This window comes from Ambystoma mexicanum, chromosome 6q, assembly GCF_040938575.1.
Source record: "Ambystoma mexicanum isolate Mex_15411 chromosome 6q, UKY_AmexF1_1, whole genome shotgun sequence".
NCBI classification, from domain to species: domain Eukaryota; kingdom Metazoa; phylum Chordata; class Amphibia; order Caudata; family Ambystomatidae; genus Ambystoma; species Ambystoma mexicanum.
The window spans coordinates 178,360,999-178,385,212 of record NC_090937.1 but is presented as its reverse complement, the minus strand read 5'-3'; the positions used below and the strand labels follow the sequence as shown (position 1 = coordinate 178,385,212).

The window sequence follows — 24,214 nt, the reverse complement described above, 5'->3', positions numbered from 1 at the left end:
TTGCAAATGCAGCTTGGTGATGTGGTGAAATGCTGTTGAGTGGGTCATTATATCCCACACAGCCGCAGCAACATTCCGAGGTGTTTTCTCCATTTCCGAAGACCCGCAATACAAAGGTAGCTTTGTTAAAAAAAGAACGTTACAGAATTAAGAGTGAAGATAAATTCCTACGCTCATACGAACCTCAAGCTCCATAGAGTTTTTCTTCACAGTTGTCAACTGCGCTTCATAGTAGGAGGTTGTAGTTTTCTCAGACAAGACGGACTTACACTGTGCAGCATTTTTTCTTCCTGATTATGCGCACATACTTACCTTAGTCAAAACACCTTGTCAGGAGACCGAAGACCCCTCTATGTTTTGCGCACTTCATCCATAGCAAGCGTGCCAACTTACTTCAAGAAAAGGTTTTCATAACCTTTTCCTTTAAACTCCGAACTTTTCTGTTAAAGCCTTTTCCTCCAAGAATCTACAAAAGGAAAGAAGAATTAATTAGTCAGTAAGATAGATCTCTTCAACTTAGAAAACGTTTATTCCTCAGAGACATCCGTTTTCTCCTTGGTTCTTTCAAGAGACTCATTTACACTTTATGACACATGCTTTCAGAGGTTTCCAGAGTTTAACAGCATCTCAGTCTTCAGAACCTCAATGACAACACACCCCTGTGTGATAGCAGGATGGAGAGCTCTCTAAACACAAAACACAGGTGAGGAGAGTGTGGGTTTTAGGGATAAGGGGTAAGTTATATTTGTGTGGAAGACAGACATAGGGCCTCATTACACGGTAGGCGGTAGCCATGGCGCTATTAGCGCCATGGTTGCCGCTGGTATTTTACCGTGTCCGCCTTGGTGGATGGCGGAATTACCGCCCTACTCCAAGGTGAGCGGGGGCGGTAATTCCGCATTCACCAAGGCACTTCCCCATTCCCATTTTTGCCCCCATAGGGCTCAATGGGAATGGGGAAGGCGCTAATTACGGTACCGCAAATTGCGGTACCGTAATTAGCACCAAGGTCCCTTTGCGGGCCCGTTCCTTAACAGCTGGTAAAACCAGCCGTTAAGGTCGGGTCCCACAAAGGGACCTCGTAGTAAGGCGGTAAGGGTTTACCGGTACCGGTGCCCTTACCGGTACCGGTAAACCCTTACCGCCTACCGTGTAATGAGGCCCATAGACTCCTAGTAGTTTTCACCATTCTTATCAATTACAGCACCTCCTTTCTTGTTATTTTCTCTTTCATGACAGGAAAATATCCTTAAGGCATCAGTTTAGCAGATCAACAGACTCTAGAACAATTACGCTCCTGTGGAGTCCAGGTAAGCGTTACAGTACTTTAATCTAAATAGAGACACTGTAGATATGCAGGCTACTCTTTGGGAAGCCTTTAAGGCATGTATCCGTGGGGTAGCCCTGTCAGCTGAGACTGGGATACTCAAATGTATCGGCAGGGGCCTGAAACGTAGCGAGACACAACTGCGTAGATTAGAGCAATCACTCGAGATAGACCCCAGCAACCACATTCTAGTTGAGATAAAACAGAGCTGGATCTTTTCCAGGAACATGCAGAAGGGAGCTGAGGTTCCTTGACGGCCCCAAGCAGGTGAGGAAATATGGTGAGAGCGAGCGCCCTGGCAGGATGCTCGCCAGAATAGTCCATCAGTATCAGGGTAGTCAACATGTCCCTGCTATATTGGGAGCATCTGGAACATTGGTTCACACCACTGATGGGGTGGGTCAGGAATTTCACACCTTCTATTCAGAGCTGTACACTAACACTGACACGGTGATCCTACAAGAGATAAATGAATACCTAGACGGCCTCCCGTTAATGTTGCTTTCTGATGACACCAGAGTGGCTTTGGTCGCCCCCATTACCCTGGAGGAGGTATCCCATGGTATTGATGAACTGCCAGCTGGCAAGACACCTGGCCCGGACAGCTTGATGCTAGATTTTTATAAACATTTTAAGTCCCAACTTATTCCAGAGTTGATGGAGCTGTGGTCAGAGGCCCCTTCAATGGAGGTGCTTCCCCCCTCACTGCGTGAAGCAGTGATTACGATCCTCCTCTAACCCGGCAAACCCTCTGAGCAATGTGGTTCTTATCGGCCCCTCTCTCTCATTAACTCTGACATTAAGATTTTCGCATGGTGTTGGCCCTTCACCTAGGTCCCTATATGACACACATTACACCAAGATCAATTTGGATTTGTCCCTTGCCGCTCCACGGCGCTAAACCTGAGGCACCTATTCAATATACTTGCACAAATAGATCCCGGGGCGCGAGCTGTAGCCACCGCCCTTGATATACAAAAGGCCTTCGATTCCGTGTCTTGGCAGTTTATGTAGGCAGTACTTTACGCGCACCTTGTGGCTAGGGTAAATGTTAATGGCACCTTATCACCTCCAATTAAAATTTGTGGTGGAACTAGGTAGGGCTGTCCGCTATCACCGCTGCTGTTTGCTATGGTTATTGAGCCATTAGACGCCATTCATAATAAACACATACATAATGGCATCAGACTTATGGGAGAGCCCGAAATTATTTAATTGTACGCAGATGATGTGTTGTTATTTATAAGCGACCCTGTCAGGCATCTGGTGGCAATAATGCACACAGTCCAAAAGTTTGGAGTTATGTCCAGGCTACGTGTCAACTGTACTAAGTCAGAATTATTTCCACTATCTTACTCAACCAGACCCCCACCTGATCTAATCGGTTTCACTTGATCACTGTCTGAAATAGAATATTTGGGATTAATTGTCACGCGGCAGCGAGCCTCCCTATATGCTCGTAACCTGGGCGATTACCTGCCAAAACTACACACTAAACTCTGTACTTGAGAATGGAACAAAATATGGAAGATGTCGAATAACGCCAGTCCATATTATAAAGGCCTGCCTCTTTGGAACTTCTTCCCATCATTCCCCATTGTAAGTAAAGCAGTGGCACACCAGTGGGCATGCGATAGATACACAGTGATGGGGGATATGTACAATACAGGTTCCTTTATAGAATGTCGAGACCTACCTAAACCCCTGCAAAAGCAATCTGCGCAATGGATACAGTAAGGTGGGCTGTGGCGTGCAATTAAACACTCTTGGAGCACATTGCCAGTACAGCTGCCAGATTAACCATTTTTAGACATTATAATGATGGGTACCGCTTCTGGGGGTTGGTGGACAAACTGTCCAGTACCTTACATAGTTGTGGTTGCAGACCCCTGGTCAAACTTAGAGAGTCCTGGTCAAGAGATCTGGGGGAAGACATGGCTGATGCGGGTTGGGAAGCTTTGTGTCTGCAGACCCATGAAGTATCCTTCAACACGAAGTTCAGGTTAATCCAATACAATGTATTGCATCAGTTCCACTATACCCCTGCCCGGCTGCATTGATTTTCACACACACACCCGTCCACATGCCCCAGGTGTCACACCAATGAGGTGAACTATATACATATGTTGTGGAGCTGCCCAAAGTTAGAAGAGTACTGGGTTGGTGTTTGCAGGGCAATGTAGGTCATATTGAATACTGAACTAAGCCCTTCACCCATTACCTGTCTGTTTCACCAATTCGAGAATGTGCGTGGTAGTCCCCGCAGGCAGGCAAGTCCATGTATGTTACTAGCAGTCCGCTGTATTCTGCAGCTATGGCTTCGCCCGGTCTGCCCAACAGTTCCCCAATTGCTCAAAGCAGTTACATGGGCATCAGACATGGAGGAGCAGTGATCCGCTTTACAGCCCACGAATAGTCGGGCAAAGGCCATATGGCCTCCGTACCGTAGTTACCTTGTGTCAACCTAGACACGCTCAGATATTTCTGAAGACTGAATTGCTGCAATTTGAAGTATGGTATCCACCCTGTGTTAATTGTTCCACCCGTTGCTCTGCCTAGAGATGGTATACAAATTATTATGTATACATTTATGCTCAATGTTTACAGAAGGTCTAAGTGAGAATGCATAGAATGCTGCTTTGGTTGCTGAAGATGTTGCTTTTTTTGTAATGTCAAACACACTGTTTTAAATAAAGGTTAAAAAAAAATCATATCAGTGGGGTTTTCACTATCCAATGAGGGAAGGAGGCTTGCACCTCAATTTCTAGTGAAATGTGCACACTTGCAGAGCCCACATACACTTAAACAGTTACAGGCCATACAAAAACAAGAAGGGGCGAGGCACGCACTCGAGTTCCTGGCCAATATATTACCTGAAAAAAAGATTACTGTGTTAAATCCCAAAATGTCCAGTACATTCACAGGGTTAAATCCCAATTGCTGCCAAATTGTTCACAGGGTTGATTCCCTTCTTGCACTGCGGTTCTCCTCCTAGCGCTTTCGTGTCGCCAACACTCATCAGGGAGGCTAAGTTGCCTTTCTGTTCAGGTGAATCCAATATAATTGCTGTTGCAGTCTCTGGGAATTATGGTAGCTGTAGTGAAACCATTTTAACAATTCAGGTGACCAGGAAAAGACTCCCCTCCAAAGACACACATCTTACCCTTGACAGGGGGAGGGGGAAAACCATAATTATGGCTCTCCAATGTAGGGCATAATGACCCCGGTGCTGCAGCCTCTGGAGTCCGGATCTCCACAAAGTACATGAAAAAACAAGAAGGGGCGAGGCGAGCACTCCAGTTTCTGGCCAATATATTACCTGAAAAAAATATTACTGGGTTAAATCCCAAAATGTCCTGTACATTCACAGGGTTAAATCCCAATTGCTGCCCAATTGTTCACAGGGTTTATTCCCTTCTTGCACTGCTGTTCTCCTCCTAGCGCTTTCGTGTCGCCAACACTCATCAGGGAAGCTAAGTTGCCTTTCTGTTCAGGCGAATCCAATATAATTGCTGTTGCAGTCTCTAGGAATTGTGGCTGTAGTGAAACCATTTTAATAATTCGGGTGACCAGGAAAAGACTCCCCACCAAAGACACAGATCTTACCCTTGACAGGGAGAGGAGGGAAAACCATAATTATGGCTCTCCAATGTAATGAAATACATTTTGTGTAAAATCACATTTCTTGCCATTGCTATCCAGAACCTGTCACACAGTTCTGGCTCCTCTTCACCCGTGCATCCAGAAATTACATTAACAACTCTGTTATTTTTATATTTTTCACAATTTTAAATAGAAAGTTATCCGTCTTTTTAAAATGCGTTCTTTGTCCATGTTATGCAACAAATGGTTGTTTGGCTCTACCCCTTGGTCTCTCCCTGGAAGCCCAGGAGCAAGCCCCCATGTTTGTTCCTTGCAGAGGCCATTTACGACTGTCTTCACACTTCGAATTTCCTGCTCTGCAGCTTGTCATTGTTCCTTTTGCCTCTGTAGACCAGGTTCTTTCCTACCCCGTAATTAACACTTCTCCGGCATTCTGAACTTTCAGCAACAAAGAAAAAGTGATTTTAAGCAATCTTGGGAGTTTCATTTAGCAAAGCACTGCTTTTTCCTTCTGCACTCCACTTTCAGTTGTTGTGGAGCCCAGTGACACATTTCAGAAGTGAGAGCTCTGTTCCACCACTGACAACATGCGTGGCAGATGGGCAGCCATCTTTTTGTGCATTGAAAAGCGCAATTTTCAGGGGTTTTGGCACGCACAAAGGTTTTGCGGCCATTTTGCTGTTTCTGGCATCATCATAACAGAGTGATGCAGCATAGCAGAGCAGAAGTGGGTCAATATATCCCACAGAGCCCCCCCTCCCAACTTGAGGTTGGCCGCCCGTCAAGGGGAAGTCGAGAGATTGGGATGTTCTTTTTTCTTTGGTCCATGTGGCGAAAGTCAGCCGCTTCTCCCGTCAGTGCTGGATCGACACGCTCTCCTCGTCGGTTCTGATTGAGAGTATGGAATGGCACTCCGGGCTCCCTAATTAGTTCTCTAATTTCAGTGAACACAAGTTTTCCTTTATTCAATCACAAGCGTGTGGGTGACTTAAGTGGTTTTTCCTTAGGTGGGTGTACTCAGTCTAGGCGCAGTTGTCGCATTACTCGGTCCACCCATTACAGGTCTTGCAACCGGCACACCTTACTTGTGTCTGCTTCATAGGCACCTTGACACGGTTTCAGATTCACAGTGATGCTTGACTTATTCTCATTTCACATCCTCTTTATCACTGCTTGTTCTGCCACCATTCACTTGTTTTGTATCTTGTGCTTGCAAAGAGCAACATACGCTTCTCAATACACTCTCCTGCTAGGTAACTTGATCACTGTTTACGTTCTTCTTTCACAAACCAACATAAGATTCCCAGTACACTCTCCTGCTAGGAAACTCATTCACTGTTTCAATTCTCTTGACCAAAGCGTCTGGCACCCTTTGCCAGGTTTCATTGTACTTTACTCTTGCATACATGTTTTCTTTTCACAACCATTCATTTCTTTCAGTAATACTGATTAATATCTGCTTGACTTTTGGCAATGCTTGCTTGACGCTTGGCAATGTTCATTTAGCTCTAGACAATGCTTATTCAACTCTTCATTCAATTTAATGGCTATCCTTATATTTGCCTCTATAACAGTTCTCAGTCCCCTTTTCTCAGACCTTTAATGTATTTAGGTTTTCTCAGCTTCCTTTGTGCAATCAACACGCCCCAGGGTCCCCCTGCTTTGTGGGCAGACTCACCGGTTTCCAGTTGCATGTCTGTTGGCTCTGGTACAGCGCTGGAAAACCTTCTTCAGTTCTCCCTGCTTCGCGCCACCTTTCCTTGGCCTTGGGTTCCCTTCCGAAAGACTCTGCTTCGCCCCGCTTCCTGTACTCGATGGTCTGCAACTGCAAATGCCTCAGAAGCTTTCCTCTGCTCACGGCGTCTTCGCAGTGTTCCACAGCTCTGGTTTCGCTTCACTCGGCTTACTCGCAAGTCTCAACCTGGCTTCTCTCTGGTTCCCGCTCCTCTACTGCTGCAGCTTCTGCGGGTCTCTGCGTCTCGCCCCGTGTCCTGCTGTGTTTCAAAGAGGAATAAGTCATCTTCTTGCCATTGCGTATTCATTTTAAAGTTCCCGAAATCAATTAACCTCTTAAGTGCCATTGAGGTTCCCCCCCAATGCCAATGGCTTTTTTTTAAAATTGCGGTATTCACCGCCCAAACCCGCCAACATTTCCCCCCTCACTAACCCCTTAAGTGCCACTGACGAGCCGGCTCGTCGGTGGCAACCTGGAGAGGTTTTTACCGACGAGCCGGCTCGTCACTGGCATTTAAAGGGTTAAGGTTTTAGAAAGACTATACTGCTCCTTGTCAAACAAACAGTCTTTCGTCAGTGTTTGATGCCTCTTCCTCGTCCCAGTACCAAAGTGATGTCTGTGTGTAAGAATCGATAAAGAGAGGATGTATGGCTCTGGTTTGTTTCTTCCTCGTCCCAGTACCTGACGGTCGTTAATTTGGAAATTATATTCTGGAAAGATAGAGAAGGGACTGGTAATAATCTACAAAGGCCTTGGGGATATTGGACTTGTTATAAAACGGGAATGGTGGATACCGTGTCCCGCCCAAGGGTACCTCATCCCCACTCCACAAGTCTCCTGCACCCAGGTGATCCTGCCTCGTATATCCACCCCGAGGGTCAGGATCCGATAGCGACAGCCTTTCCCTGGCCACTTTGGAGGAGGATATATTGGAGAAAGCAGTGAGGATGCCCTCAGATTCCTCACACAGTCCCCTGTTCTGTTCAGGAAATAGAATTCTCAAAGGTTGGAAACTGACGCCTTGCCCTTTTCACTTCAGTACAAAATTAGCATTTTCGCTGGACCTGCAAGTGCCTGTGGGGCTGCACATTGTTCTTACAGAGCTTTGCTAAGTTGTTCTGATGGCCATTTTATATACCATGCAACATTGTAACATTCCCCTTGTGCACATTTTACAGTCTGTTGCAGCTGTCTTAAATCAATAGCTTTGCGTTGATGATGTTGTCTTTCCATCTAAAGTTTGTTTGGAAGTCTTTCCACTTGGTACATGGGGTTAAGGTTAACGTTTCCAATTTTTACAATTAATTTTCAGGCCTGACAGGCCACCGTAAGTTTGAATGTTCTCCATGACTGGATTAAGATTCATCTGTAGATGACTTGTGGGAACAATAATGGGACACATACATTGCATGCTCCTGCGTAGTAAGAAGCAGGGACAACTTCCCTCAGACCTCAGGAAGACATGCATTGTGGTGATTCCCAAACCCGGGAAACCACCAGAACAATGTGCTTCCTACAGGCCTATATCACTGATAAATAGCAAAGCTAAAATCTTGGCACGCATCCTGGCTAATAGGCGGCTTTGGGTGATAGAATCCCTCGTCCACCCGGACCAGTGTGGATTTATGCCTAGTCGATCCACCTGTATGAACCTACGTAGGGTTCAGCTTGCGATAGAACGTGTCCCTGAAATCTCGGACCCACTCACCCTATTGGCGGTGAACTTCGAGAAAACATTTGATTCAGTGGGGTGGGATGCCCTGTGGGAAATAATGGGCCGAATGGGATTCAGGCCCGGTTTCACATCTTGGGTCAAACTTCTCTACGACTCGCCCGATACGACGGTGAGGATAAACGGACGGTTTTCCAGGCGGTTTCAACTAGGCCGTGGGACTAGACAGGGCTGCCCCTTCTCCCACCTCTTGTTTCTCCTCGCTATTGAACCACTGGCGATTCGTCTTCGAACGGATAGGGGATGGTCTGGATTTGTGTGGCCTGGGGAGGGGAGGACCGGGTTTCACTGTATGCAGATGACCTCCTTCAAGCTTAATTTACAGACAGTTGTGGACAGATTTGAGGCTGATGTCTCCCACTGGCAGTCTCTCCTGATATCACTAATGGGCAAGGCAGCACTATTCAAAATGATGACACTACCAAGGTTCCTATATATTCTTCAGAACGCCCCACTCCCCATCCTCCACGCTACTTTTGCAACAATTGAAAGGATCCTTCAGGGACTACCTTGGGGAGGGAAGAAACCCTGGGTCGCTCTCAAGACACTGCAACCCTCAGTGTGGGAAAGGGCATTGGATTGCCATGTCTGTGCACATACTATTGGGCCACGCAAACAGGGGTGGTAAATGATTGGCTTCACGGCGTCCCTACGCTTCCACATAACAGGGCTGAATTAAATGGCACTGGCTTGGTTCCCGCTTTACAGATATTATATGGGGACCGTAAGGGAGTCGGGGGAATGCCACAAATGACTCTTCATATCTGTCAAGTCTAGAGCGAGGCCCAACACCATACCAGTTGGGACGCAAAACTGACACTGTCCCAACCTCTGTGGCGTAACAGATATCTCCCGAACTACAGAAAATAGGACACTTTGCAAACTGGGAAAGGCGAGGCATATGTACACTGGCAGATGTAATACGCGAGGGACGCCTCTTAGATTTTGAAACACTAAAGGGGAAACATGGATTACAACCAATGGACCGATATAGACGCATGCAATTTACGCATGCAATCAATACTCAATTCCCGAACCTGGAGGAAATACCCAACTGCTCTCCCCTAGAGACCAATGTTCTCCCGGTACCCATCCCGTCTAAGGTTACCTCTACACTATACCACGCTCCCAACTCCTTTGGGAACCGAGAATTTACCAATCTGAAGGGGAAATGGGAAACTGATATGGGACCACTAGAAACAGAAGAATGGGTGGAAGCATTGATGTTCCCTCGGGAGATAGGGATTGATGCTAAGCTAAGATTGATCCAGCTTAAAATACTACACCAGGCATACTATTCCTGGCAATGATGGCCCGCTGGGGGGTGGTTGACAATGGGGAATGTCTCTGGTGTAAAAAGATAGAGGGCATCTTCTTCCATATGGTCTGGGACTGCGATATATTACAGACCTTTTGGGAGAGATGCACTAATAGGATCTCCAGAGTCCTGGGGTCACCGGTACCACGAGACCCGAAACTGATATTACTGGGAACCTGTGGGAAGGTGGACTTTACTAAACACGAAAAGACATTTCTGGCAGTGGCACTGGGAATTGGGAAGAGGCTGATGGCAGCAACCTGGGGCTCGGCTTAAAAACTAAGTATTGCCCGATGGTCCAACGCCGTGGGCAGATTTTTTTACAGAGTGATGGAGGGGCTGCATATTGGAGGTGTCGGGATGGGGAATACGTGGGAGGAACATCCATTCAAAAGAATGTTACCAGGGGTAAGTAACTTGTTCTACTTCAACACCCCTGAGTGATCGTTATCTGGATTTAACTGCCTACTCAATTTTATTGTACTGTGTTCACTTTTAATATTCAGCGCTTTGGCTTAAGGCGCTCTATAATAGACAAATAAAATATAAATACAAAATGTGCCTCCCTGGAAAAGAGGATCTGTAAGGCCAGAGGATGCCCCATGAAAGTTCCGAAAATTTGGGGGAAGTGGCTAGACTCTGAATAACCCCCCCGAAGGAGGCTGCCCCGACAATCTAGGTATCTCCTAAAATACCGATGCGTATACTACAATTCTTGCCCCCGGGCAGCTTGGGACATTTGTGTGTTGCTGAACTATTGGTGGATTAATTAAGGTGTATGTGCATCATGTGACCCTGCTGTTGTTCATATGGTTATGTATTATGAATAAAATCAATAAACAGAGTTATAAAAAAAAAAGAAAAGAAAAAGTTTAATCTTTGCATGTTGTATATACAGCAACATGTTGCCGGCCTAAAGTGATATTACATCAATCGAGGAGTATATTTTTATCCCCCTATGCTTATGGTGTTTTCTAATGTAACAGGCCAACGGCCCTGTCGCCAGTGCAAACAGCATAGGAGACAGCTGACATCCCTGTCTGGTGTCCCGTGTGGGGGTTATCGTCTCGGATTATATTTTATTAATCAAGACAACAGCTTTTGGGAGGCTATAAAGTAGCCATGTCTAAGTCATCATGTGGGTGCCCAATCCATATCTTCTCAACACCTCAAATAGAAAAGGCCATTCGACAGGGTTGAATGTATTCTTGAGTCAAGGGTAGTTATCACCGCCAGAATGTGTGGGTCAATATTATGTAATAGCATAAATAGTCTCCTCAGGTTATTTTGCATGGAATGTCCCAGAATGAATACCGCTTCATCGTTTAGAGTCAGTGACGTCATCAGCGGTTGTAGTCTGTCTGCCAATAACTTGGCTAGTATTTTGTTGTCTGTGTTTATTAAAGACAGATCTCTATATGAGGAGCACTTCGATGGTACCTTGTTCGGTTTCACTAAGACCACTGTGCGGGTGGACTTTGGTAATTCACTCTTACTAAGAGAGTATTCAAACATCTACAGTATGTGGGGCACCACCTCTTCAGAATACTCTTTGTAAAATTCTATTGTCAGCCCATCCCATCCGCGGTCCTTATTGTTTGGCAATTTACTGATGACTATCTTTATTTCTTCCTTACTAATGGGGTTATTAAGGAGCATACCTTTCACACTATCCAGCCATCCTAGGGTCACTTGGTCAAGGAAATGCTCCACCACCTTAGTCGTCGCTTCCGATTGTGCAGTATACACCCTCTGATAATAATCAGTGAATATTTGACCCAGTTCTATTTCCGCTTGAATCTTGCAAAAGACGAAATTTTTCCCACTCCGCGACTCATATCCCTTACTGGCCAAAACAGCAAGAAAAGAAAGGAAGGTAAAGAATATGGGCCTCATTACGAGTCTGGCGGTAACCGAGGTGGTAAAACCGCCTGGTTACCGCCGGACTCGTATTACCATTCCGCCTCCGTGATTCCCGGAATTACTGGGGCATTACAACCCCGGTTTTCCGGGAATCACGGAGGCGGAATGGTGTTAATCCCCATTCCCATTGAGTCCTATTGGACTCAATGGGAATGGGGATCATGGAAACACCGGCAGCATCTCGTAATGCTGACGGTGTTTCCTCGTCCGCCTGCAGGCGGGCGGTGTTAAACCCGCCAGGTCAAACCTGGCGGGAACATCACCTCCTGCCTGCAGGAGTCGGGATCAGGAGGTCCGGAAACAACGGTGGCGGCGGGTTTACCGCCACCGTTATTTCCGGACCGCCTGATTTGTAATGAGGCCCTATGTTTTGTTTCAGAGTCAAAATAAAATGAATGATATTATCTGTGATCTCAAGTGTGGTGTCAAAGTACAGTGCGTGGCGGTGACCTGAGTATGGTAACATTAGTAACCATAAGTGGTGAATGTCTTGTTTTTTGTTTCGCTCTGCAACCGTAATGTCCCTTTAACCTGTTGTTGCTGAATTTCAAAGGTTTCTGTTAGATACATTTAATCACAACATCCCTGAGCTGTTTTGATTTAATCCAAAATATGGTATGATCTAACACTTTCTCATTTCTATCACATGAGTCACTTGTTTTTAGCTATTGAAATAGCACTCACCGGGTAATAGGTGTGAGTATGTTTCGTGATGATGTGTGACTCATTATTGGAAAATTAATTGAACAACAAGACTAGCACTTTTTGAAAAATGGTTGGGAAGCCAAGTGACAAGATATACCTGTCATCCATATATCTATATAGGAATGTATCAAAAAGAGCATAACATTGCGAAAAACACATCTATATTCTGGATGCCAGAGGTCATTTTAGGAAGCTTAAATGATATAGAGATTGAAATGAACCCACAAGAAGTCTGATTTTGTGGTTTTTGGATTCCACAGAACTTGATATGAGCAGTAGGGTTCTCAGCTGAGATGTAGCCATGTTCTATGTGAACTTCATTCTGTTTGTTTATTTGCTCATGTATTAATCAGTACACACAGGGTATTCTTCAGAATAATTCTCTGATGGAAATTATGAGGTAACAAGTGCTTGCCGTTCACTTGGTTGTGTCAGATTTCTCTATACTTGCCTCTGACATTGTAGATGAATACAGCCATAAAACCTTTGATAATTTTTTTTCATTCCTTAGAAATACAGTCCATAGTATTTGTAGCAACAAGCCACTGCGTGACAACGTCAAGCAATTTTTCCGTTTTGATGATGCTCAGCAGAACACCGCGAGGCAGTACGAGGAACAAGACATGCCAGCCGACAATGAATTCCAAGGTTGGTCTCAGGCGAGAAGTCTGTGTTGTTTCTTTGGTAGTACGTAATCTGAGGGCCCAATTGTAAATAAGATAAATATGTGTTTAATCCCAAACCAAAAGCTGCACAAAATGTCTTTTAAATATATTTTTAATTTTCAAGTTCCCATTAGTCACATGATTAACATTGTTTGAACATATTCATTCATTTTATTTTGACTCTAAAAACAAATATATTCTATTCCTTCCTTTGTAGTCTTGCTGTTCTCCAGCATGGGGTCTGGCATGGATTCACATGCTCATGAATATTCCGCGTCGTCAGGATGGGAATCCTCGGTAAAGAAAAAATCAGTATCAGTTTTGTTTCTGATCTGTCTTTCTTAGCACTAACCAATAACTGGTCTCTGGGACATACTGCCCCCAGCCAATGACTGCCCTCTCCCTAAGCCCGGCCCCTGGTAGCCATCCTCAGATTTTTACCGCATGTTCAAGTGTTGGGAGTCTTCGTGCTATAGCTCTCGAACTTTTACTGAGTTTTGCGTTTTTTCAAAGAGTTTTATCTCTTTTTTTTGGTCAATTGAGCCTCAAGCTCCACCGTTTCTACTTCCGATCAACGGGGACCCATTTAGGAATTGTCTACGCCCCTCAAGGGTGAAGTTTTCGTCGAGTTACGCTTCTTGAGGATTCCAGAAGTTTCTGAGGCCTACCCCGTGGACATGGCCCAGGAAAAGGGAAGCTTGACACCCGGATCCAAGCTGTTTAGGAAGACGAGCATTCTAGATGCCTCTACTGCCTTCACAAAGACAAAAACGCACGTGGAGAAGGACTATGCGTTTTGCATGAACATGACGGATCGTCGGACCCGTCTCACCAACTGGCTAGAAGGAAAGAGCTCAGCAGGTGAGAAGAAGAAGCAGTCTGAGCGGTCTTCTAAGTCCTTTTAGGGCGCTCCAGCGACAGGGGCCCAACAAAAGGCAAAGCACCGCGAGTCCGCGGGCACCGGGAGCGCCGAACGGTCGGGCTCCTCGGCTGCCAGGCAGGGCGCACCTTCACCGGAACTATCAACCACGAGCCAACGCTCTGGCTCGGGGAAGAGAAAATCTGAGAACCTGGCTAAGCTTCTGGAGAGGCCCCGGTCGATCTCGAAGGAACCAGCCGAGGGGGAGCGAGGCGGTGACCCTCCCCCCAAGGTGAAGGCCTCAAGCGCGTACAAGGTGGTGAAGGCCTTGATTCACCCGGCTAAGGCCTCTATCGAGGTAGTCGCGACGGCCCTGGCGAAGCCTGTTGAGGCTACCCCAGTGGAGGCGACCTCGGGGCCCAGAGTTTCCCTGCCACCGCAGAGGGAATCCTCTTTTCAGCCCATCGAGAAGACCCTCGTGAAGACCCCGGTGGAAAAAGGGGGGGCGGTGGCCGTTATAGACACGGCTACAGCCTCCGAGGAGGAGCTGGTTGAAGTCATGGAGGGCCTCAACAAGACGTATGAGGAGGTCCGGTCCCATGGGAGGAATCCCGACAAGGAGGACGAAGAGAGCGACGGTGGCGCTGACGAGGCTCCCGTGGAGGAGGAGTGTTAGGGAGAATTCTCCTTCTAGGGCTAATTTCCCTCACCTAGTGAGTCCCCCAGCAGCTTTGCTGGATTTCTGGAGTTTATTTTTTCCACATGGTAAGAGTGTACCTCCTTTTTCCACTCTTACATGTGTTTTGGCCTATGTGTTTTACTCATTGTGTGATCTTGGGCGCTGAAGCACACCACTCCTGTTGCTCCTGTTCTTGTATGGGTTACACAGCACCTTCAGAGTAGTAACCCAGGGTTGTCTTTAAGACTGCCTTCTGACTCCATTTCGTTGGGGCTGACTACTGTCCCCCAGAGAAAGGTAAAGTTGCCATTTACTTTACCTAGTCACTTTTACCACAGACCCAGTACACCCCATCTTACATGGAGTACTGGAAAGGGCTAATCTGTACCCCTTTTCTGTCTGTACCTCCCTGAGCATTGTTTCGCTCTTTTAACATTTAGACTTGGCTGGTGGCAGTGGTATCTACCCTAACTTTTCTACCGCGATTATAGTAGATAAACGTGGTAATGCTTTTGGATATTTTTGCAGCCTTAAGCATAAACCTGCTTGACTAAATCGTCTTTCTTTTGGCTCCGGTTGGGTTTATTCGCCATTTCTTTTTGTTAAATTCCTTCTTGTGTTTTACTTTGCGCGGCAAACTAGGTTCGCCTTCTTTGTTCACCGTCTTTTGCAGAAGCCCTCCTCTTGGCGCCTGGGTGTCTAGGTAGACTGAATGTGGGGAAGGGGTGTAGTCACCCCCTGCACAGGATATCCTGGGAAACCAAAGTCACACTTTTCCATGATTGGCTGAGGTGGTTGTCCCGGCTGGACAACCCCCCTGCTGCGTGATTGACAGCCAGGCTGTGTGAATGGGGGTTTTGCGCATAAAAGGCAGGTCTCTTGTGCTAGAAGTCAGAGTCGCCACTGGAACTACAAGGAACCGAAGAGAAGTGGAGAGAACGACGGCTGCTGCAACTACCCCGTCCCGGTGAAGCCCTGCTGCAGTCCTGAGCTATCTACCGTTCAACGACTAAGAGAAGATCCAGTCCGGAGTCTTCTTCCCGTGAACCTGGTGGGGATAACCAGCTCATCTTCTTCAGCCAGAGGTCCCCCTCGTGGTCAAAATTGCTGCACACTGCTGTAGTGGTCCGGATAGCCACCTGACGAGCCTCTCCTGTTTTTAAGAAGCGCACCTTTTATTCGTTGTCGCTGCTGCCGGCTTCATCCCTGTGTGGTGCAGACCCCCTTCAGACGTCCTCCTTCACAACGAAGCTCCAGGAATTGTGGGTCTGCGGGAAACCAACAGGAACAACTGCCAGAGCACCAGCTGCACCATTGGAATAAGGTACTGTGTTCTGCTTGAGGAAATTGGATGAATCCCTGTTCTTCATCTTCAAGGCTTCCCCTTGTCTTCCCTCCTTCTTATAACTTTTGCTTCCGAACATTGACAATTTCAAAGTACTCTTGGCTACGCTGAATCGTGAACTGTCTAACGGTGTGATCTTCGACAACAGGTCTCCGGTGTCACTTGACCCTGGCTCCGGCCCTTTGACTTTTGAACTCCTGTTTCTGAGTGTTTCTCGATCCTGTCTGCCTAACCTAAATATTGCCTGTGATTTTTGCCTCCAACTCCCTCTGGTATCTCAGGTGCTAAGTGTGTTTTTGCTCCGGTAGCATTTCATGTCATGGATACGCGGTTATTTAGTAGACCGAACTGTCAAAAAGTGATTGCATCCGTATCCGCTGTATCGTGTTTTGTTCATAACACCGGTTCATTCCAACACAGGGTACTTACCTTGAGACATACTGTACAAAGTGAATTGGTTAGTTGTAGTATATTTAACGTGTGGTTTTGTTTAAAGTTTAATAGAAGTGTTGTGTTTATAACTGACGGTTTAAAAATAAATGTACTTATATTTTTCTACCTAAAACCTTGAGTTAGTGTTTGCTTGAGTCACAGTAATTGTGGTCCCTTTGTGTAATCTCTGCTACTGCTCATATAGTCTTGAGTAAGCCTGGCTGCTCTGCTACTGCTACCACTATAACTTAGTAGTACAGGCTTGTACCAAAGGTAAACTTGTATTGCCACCTATGGTCTTAATTGTGTGTAGTGATCCCTAAGGGCACTGCACAGGATTCTGCCTAACAAGAAGCAACCATCGTCCCGTCTCAACCCGAGCCACAGGACAACTCGTGGCCATTTTGATGGCAATCCAAACCTTATGCACGGAGATAAGGACGAGATTGCCCCTACCCCCAACGGACGACCCAGCAGAACCAGGCCCGTCGTGAAGCCCTCCAAACAAGAGTAGGAGAGTTCATCCACCCCCGCCCTTCGAGCCCTCACGGCCCTTTCAGCCTTTATCTTCTTCCCCTGTCCCTGGGGATGACACAGGAACATATACAGCCACAATGGGGACGGATGACGACGGTGGTGACGACGGGATGGGCCTCGCATCACCACCTCCTCGGGCCTCCCCGCCCGACGAAATTGGCTCCTTCCACGCCATGATTGCCAGGGCATCCGAGCTTTTCCAGCTCTGCCCCGAAGAACAGAAGAAGGATGGCTTCCTCTACCAACAGCGCAAGGCCAAGAGGAAGATGGTCCTCGCGGTGCCGTTGCTGGATAACATCTGGGACGAGGGACTTGCTCTTCTGAAGAACCTGTCCACGACGCCTGCCAAGAGGGACCGGTACGAGAAGAAGTACCGGGCCCCCGATACCGCCCCTTATTGCCTTAGGGCACAGCCGACCCCGGATTCGGTCGTCTCGGCGGCAGCCAAGAAGAAAGCGGTGGGGGCATCGGCTTCAACTTCAACTTCCCCACTGGACGGCGAGGGAAAGAAACTGGACGCCATGGGACGACGAGTCATCTCGTCTGCGGCAACGACGATTAAGGCGGCCAACGCCCTAGCGATTGTGGCCCGCTACGACAGGGAGTTGTGGTACAAGATCGCCCCCCCTGTTGGACTTCCTACTGGACAACAAGAGAGCAGAGGCCCTGGCGATCCTACAGGAAGGTGAGGTGGCGTCGGACCACGCCATAACGGTAGCCACGGACATTGCCAACAACGGTTTCTGCCAGTTGGGCAACAGCGTTTGCCTTCGACGGCGGGGATGGCTCAAGGCAACAGATTTCCGCCAGGACGTGCAAACCAGAGTTTTGGACATGCCCTTCGACGGGAACAACCTGTTTGGAAAAACAGTGGATGAGTCACTTCAAGCCATCAAAACCGACACAGAGACGGCTCGGGCCTTAGGAGTTTTGCAGCAATGGCGGCCGCCCTTTCGGAACTCCGGAGGCAAGCAAGTTGCCTCCAAAGGATTCAGCGGTGGCTCCTCGACGTACCAGCAGGCGGCCCGCTCCTCGTTGCAAGAGGCCTACAGAGGACGAGGCAAGTCAGGTGAATCTCGCCGTCGTCGCCAGGGAGGCCAAGGCAGCAAGGCCTCTGCCAAACAAGACAGAACCGGCCGTAGCGTCGGGTCCCCACCTGAGCACCCCGGTGGAAGGCCGGCTGGCGAAGTTCGTCAGCGTGTGGGAGTCCATGTCCACCGACCGTTGGGTGCTGAATGCCCTGGCCCACGGGCACACTCTAGAATTTCTAAAAAAGTGCCCCTGCATTCCTCCCGTGGCCAGGAAGGAGAACCACGTCCCTCAACTGCTGTTGGAAGTAAGGGCGATGCTCAAGAAAGGATCCATCGAGCTCGTCCCAAAGAGGCTCTGGGGCTCCGGAGTGTACTCAAGATACTTCCTCGTCAGAAAGAAGACAGGAGGATGGTGTCCCATCCTGGACCTGCGTCGATTAAACAAATACATCAAGGCACAGAAGTTCCGGATGGTCACCCTCCAGCACGTGCTAGGCCAGCTGGAGGAGGGCGCATTTCTATCGTCATTGGATTTGGAGGATGCGTACTTTCACATTCCCATTCCAAAAGGACACCGAAAGTTTCTCAGGTTCGTAGTCCAAGGACGGCACTACCAATTCAAGGCCCTCCCATTCGGGTTGAAGTCGGGGCCCAGGGTATACACCAAGTGCCTGGCACCAGTGGCGGCGCGGCTGCGTCTGCACGGGATCCACGTCTACCCCTACCTGGACGATTGGCTTATCCGAGCAAGAACAATGGAGCTCGCCGTCGAGCACACAGCAAAGACCGTCCAGCTGCTCACGGACCTGGGATTCTCCCACAACTTCCCCAAATCCCACCTGGTTCCGTCACAGGTCGCACTGTTTCTGGGAGCCAGGCTCGATACAGTAGCGCGATTGGCCTCGCCGTTGGAGGAAAGGACGAAGGCCATCCTGGGCAAGGTGCAGCGTTTGCTGGCCACGGACGTGGCCAGGGTGAGGTCCATCAAGTCCCTTCTCGGGATGATGTCCTCATGCATCTACCTGGTGCGCCTTTGCATGCTTCGGATGCGTCCCCTACAGGAGTTCCTCGAAACTTGGAGGACATATTCCTACAACCAATCAGAAAGTAATCAAAAGGTGCAATGTTGCATGCTGTAACTTGGATGAAAGATTGCTAGAGCAACTAAGAAAGTTATTGAGGGGAGAAACATTGCATCCTGTAACTTGCAGGAAAGGTTCCTAGAGCTGTTGAATGGTTTCTGAAAATAGACCTTCGACAGGATGACACCAGGAGGTTAAAATCCCTAGAGCACATTGAAAACAGATTGACGGAGAAACATCTCATGCTGGAACTTGAAAACAAAGTTTCTAGTGATACTGAGAAAAGAACCAAAAGACGATGCTGTTTTATTTTTTTATTTTTTTGCTAGTACCACCATACCTGTAATGAGGCCCCAAGTCTTGAACTTTATCCTCGATCTGACTTTATAATTCCTAAAAATTGTCACACATGGTATCAGAAATAGGATATCAATGGGATGTGACACCATCCAACTTATGGATGGAAATCAACTACAACCATGACCTACATTGGATACATCATTCTAAAGTTTACCAGACGGCATATACCTCTACTAAAGGTTTGGAACGAGCAGCTAGATTGGATTTGTGCAGTCTTAGCTCTATTCCTCTCCTCCCCCTACCACCTGTGTCCACCTTTACCCCCCATGCCCTCCATTAGCCACCCCATCCCTCAAACCCCCCTCAGCACTCCCCGTCCACCCCAACAATCCCCACCAGGACCTGTGCAAGCTGAAGCCTTCCAGCACAGCCCTCATCTCCAACAACACACACCACAACCCCCTGTGCTACATGAAACCCCTCTACATCCAACGTAATCTCTTGTATTGTCATCAATGACAAATTTTACATTTTTTGGCCTTATCTAGGATGAAAGCCCAGACATCCTCTTCATCACAGAGAACTGGTTTGCTGACGACTACGAACCCATTGCACACAAGGCCTTCTCCCAGGCTACAACCTGATTGTTCAGATCAGATCCAGAAGAGGTGGGGAACTAGCCATCCTACGCAAACACCAATTTCAAGTCCTTCTCAAGGACACCTAAGCCAGCACCAAAGATTATAAATCCCTACTTGTAAAATTCCAACTCTCACCCACTACCTCCCACAGCTTTCTACTCAATTATAGACGCCCTGGCTACAACAAAAACTTTGCAGATACTCTCAGCGAGGCTCCGTCAACTACTGTGGGACAGGCATGGTATCAAGATAGACACAGACACAGAGGAGACCATTTAAAAACCTTTATTCAAGATAATGGGTTGGGATGAATGCCTATCTGGCCCTACACTATGGTGGGATTTCCCAGCTTAAATAAACTAAGGATTGTCAAAGTTAGAATGTCCAAAGAAAAAGGTCCATCTGTGTCTAAACCTATGCTTACCCTCACAACTAAGAAGAAACTAATAGTGACAGGATACTTCAACTAAAAAGGTGATCCACATAAAGTCTGGAGCAATAGGGAGCTCTGTGGTCTTGTTTGTAACAAAATGTTCTCTATAGAGGACTTGTACCTTCTGCTGGATTAGCTCTCTGGGTTTCAGGCAGTTCAGTTCAATATGAAAGTTCACCAAGTGTTCGAGGCTCCCTTGCCCAAACTGCAGCTTCCATTCCAACAAAAGTACACAAGAGTGCTTAGGGTTTCTTTGTCCAAACAGCAAGTTCTGTTCAACATAAAAGTTCACAAAGATGTTCAGGGTTCTTTTTCCCAAACTGCAAGTTCCATTCAACACAAATGTTCCCTTTAAAGGTTTCCTCACCTGTCAACACCTTGGTTCGAGCCCCTCCCGGTCTTGACACATTTTCTTTTTTCTTTTTTTTTATTGGTTAAAAAACGAAAACATTTTAACCTTTAACAAATAAAACTGAATAGGAATACAACATAAAAGAGAAAAAAATCATAAGAATAACAATCTTTCTCCAATAAATATCAAAAATAAACCTTTAGCCAATACAGTAAACGTGAATCTGAATAAAAAGCAGAAAGAGGAAAAATAAAATGAACAAGGTAAAACCATCAGTCAACTCATTAATTTTGTTCACAACATACTGCCACTAATCAGTCCACTCAATGAGGTCAATCCCAGGAGTTCTTCTAAATGTAGCCTTGTGAAGAAAGAAGTAACAGCAATAACCTGTTCCCCCAGCCCCTTCTCCAGTGCAATTTGAAAGTTTACCAGATGATTCCATCCTACTCCCTGAGTCGCTGCACAGTCTATTAATAGATGTCTAATGGTTTCTGCCTCCCCTCACCTATTGCAAAAGTGGCAACACAACTGATCATCTTCCAATCGGCCCCCGGTGGTGGCACTCTCAGTCTAAAGTTGTACCCATTCTCGTACCCATTTTTTGAAAACATCCCCTTTCCTTCTTTTGAACCTGAATTTTACCCCCCACCCCACCCCTTATTTCTGAAAACAAGGAGCCGGTAACATCTGTTACACCACCCTTATGTGTGAAAATGAGGTTGGTAACTGAGTACCAACTTCAGTTGGTTGATAATGTATGTAAATGTATTCTCTGTAAAGTGCTTTGGTGAAAGCGCTATATAAATAACACATCATTCATGTTTCCTTTCTGCACCAGCTATTTCACAGTTCCATTCCCCTCCAGCTCTGGAGAGTGACAAATGACCAAACAACCAATGCTCCTTCTGACCAGTCCTGCAAGATAATAACTTCTTATTTATATGGCTCTTTTATCCAAAGCGCTTTACATAAAACATATGTACATACATTATCATTACCTGATCGAAATTGGTACTCACCATATCGACCTCGGAAGGATGAGAGGCTTAGTCAACCTTGCCAGGATGTGAACCTACGACCTGCATATCAAACACAGAGAACTTTAAATCCTTCTTCACTTCTTTTCTCAACTCGAGCCCAGTGCTTTGCCTCAAAACGTTGCCCCCACATGTATCATTCACGTGACTGGCCTGCCAGCCATATCACGAGGACAAGCACCATAAGGGACACTGAAACAGCCAGCAAGGAGTCTTACACACCCCACCAGTCCCGAAGGTACTGTGGCTTCGTCAATCGTGAACTGAATACTCGGAAAAAGCCATTGGGGGTCATTCTGAGTTGGGCGGTAGCCATGGTGCTATTAGCACCATGGCTGCCTCCCATACCGGGTCCGGTTCCATGGGGATATACCTGGTCATTACGACCCTGGAGGACCCGGTATGTCCCCATTCAACCAACCATTCCCCATTCTCATTTGAGCCCCCATAGGGCTCAATGGGAATGGGGAAGGCGCTAATAACGGGCCCGCGAATAGCAGGCCCGTTATTAGCGCCCTGGTCCCTTAGCAAGTGTAAAAAGCACCCCTTTTTCTGCATTTTTGGGGACGAGAACGTGTACCATAAATATATGTTTTTAAAAAATTGTTTTAATGTCCAGAAACAGAGGAGGTCTTTCGACTCGGCTCGCTGCAGACTTCGAGAACTTAATCTACGATATATGACAATTTTCCCAGCAAAATTGAAAGTGATGGATGGGGGACGGTCATATATGTTCGCATCCCCCAAAGATGCTTGGGATTGGTTGGATGGCAGAGAACCAGGAGAGACGGCTCAGGAGTCGGAGGGCCGACAACAAAAGGAAAGAGGTGAAAACCAACTGGTGGGAAATTAAATGGAAGCGTTGAAGGTGGTTAATAACTGTCCACCTGTCTGAGAGGGTAAGAGGCGAGACATTAATTGCAGAGAAACTGCGAGGGGGCAGGAAAGATGTGGCTGGAGCGGGAAGAAGGTCTAGCCAACCCCAGAACTGGGATCCACCGGACGCATCGGACAACGGATGCAACTGGGAGGCTTATCCCGGTTGGAGCAGGTTGAAGGGAATGTGGGGGACGGGAGAGAGGGAAAGGTGAGGCATTCAGGAGATTTAGGGGGAAGAGGGTGGGCATGGGGGATTTAGGGAGTTGGGGGATAGCTGTTTGTTGGGGGTTGGGGAAAAGTTGGCCTAAGGGCTGTTCGGAATCAAGGGAGAGAGTGCCAGGGGAGACAGCTTCAGGACTGTGGTGGACCCAGGAGGAAACGATACAAACGTAGGCAAGGGTGGGAACTGCCTTAGAATAGACACGTGGAATGTACGGGGGCTGGGGAGCAAAGGAAAAAGGGTTAGAGTTGGACAATATCCCGAAAGAGCAAGGGATACAACTGGCGCTATTACAGGAGACCCATCTGCAGGGGACAGATTTAAAGGCATTGGAAACTAAATGGGGGGCAAGGTGTTTGGGTCTTCACACTCTACTTACGTGAGAGGATGTTAGGGAGAATTCTCACTCTCTGGCTAATTTCCCTTACCTATAGAGTCCCCCAGCAGTGTTGCTGGATTTGAAGGGTTTGTTTCTTTTTACCTGCTAAGAGTGAGACTCTTTTTCCCACTCTTAGACATTTTTGCTATGTGTGTTCTAGGCTATTTTTGTGTTTAATGTCTATGGGATTTTCTCAACCCCATAGGAACCATCTTTATTCACATGTGTTACACAGCACCCTCCATGCAGTGACACAGGGGTGTCGTAGCAACCCCCAAAATATAGACTCCATACCATGGGACTGACTACTGTCTCCCAGGGCATGTAAAGTCACAATTGACTTTACTAGTCAATTGTTATGAACTTAACCAGTACAACCCATCTTACTATGGAAGTACTGGAAAGGGTTAATAGTTTTTCTCTTATGTTCATTTTCGAGGGGGTACCGTACAGTCTCTCTCTCTAAAGTTTCTGGCTTGTACCATAAATATTCGACCGCGAATATTTTCCTATGGGATTTTCCCATTGTTCGAGGCTACCACTTTTTCTGACAGCCTCTAACATACCGCCGGTTTATTTTTATATTAACTTAACTCTGGTAGGTTTTATTTGCCAGAACTTTAATATAACTTCTTTCTCGTGTCTTTCTCTAAATTCCTAACCCAGGTCGGGGATCCTTTGTTCGTCCTTTTGGCGGGCTTCTGCCAAGAAGCCCTCCTTTCTGCGCCACTGAGTCTGGGGTGGGTCCGTTGTGTGGGAGGGGGAGTAGGACCCCTGGACAGGGTTGCCTCCGCAACCCATGTCGCACTCTATCCTGATAGGCTGGAGGGTCTCCTGCCAAGATGACCACTCCACTGTGTGAGTGACAGCTAGGCTGTATGAATGGGGATCTTTTTGCATAAAAGCAGGGTCCTGAGGACTGGAAGAGCAAGACGTCGCCACTGGAACTAAGAAGCCGAAGAGGAGAGAAGCCAAAGACATCTGCAATGACTGAACC

General features: G+C 47.1%; 1 protein-coding gene across 4 annotated transcripts in view; it reads left to right on the top strand.

Annotated features, from left to right (window-relative positions):
* Positions 1 to 24,214, top strand: part of TBC1D2 (TBC1 domain family member 2) — a 1,652,487-nt gene that overhangs the window by 790,596 nt on the left and 837,677 nt on the right. For all 4 annotated transcript variants that reach the window (XM_069630602.1, XM_069630605.1, XM_069630603.1 and 1 more), the window contains one exon: positions 12,855 to 12,991. In XM_069630602.1, the coding sequence (XP_069486703.1) occupies positions 12,855 to 12,991 (137 nt within the window). The remainder of the gene's footprint in view (positions 1 to 12,854; positions 12,992 to 24,214) is intronic.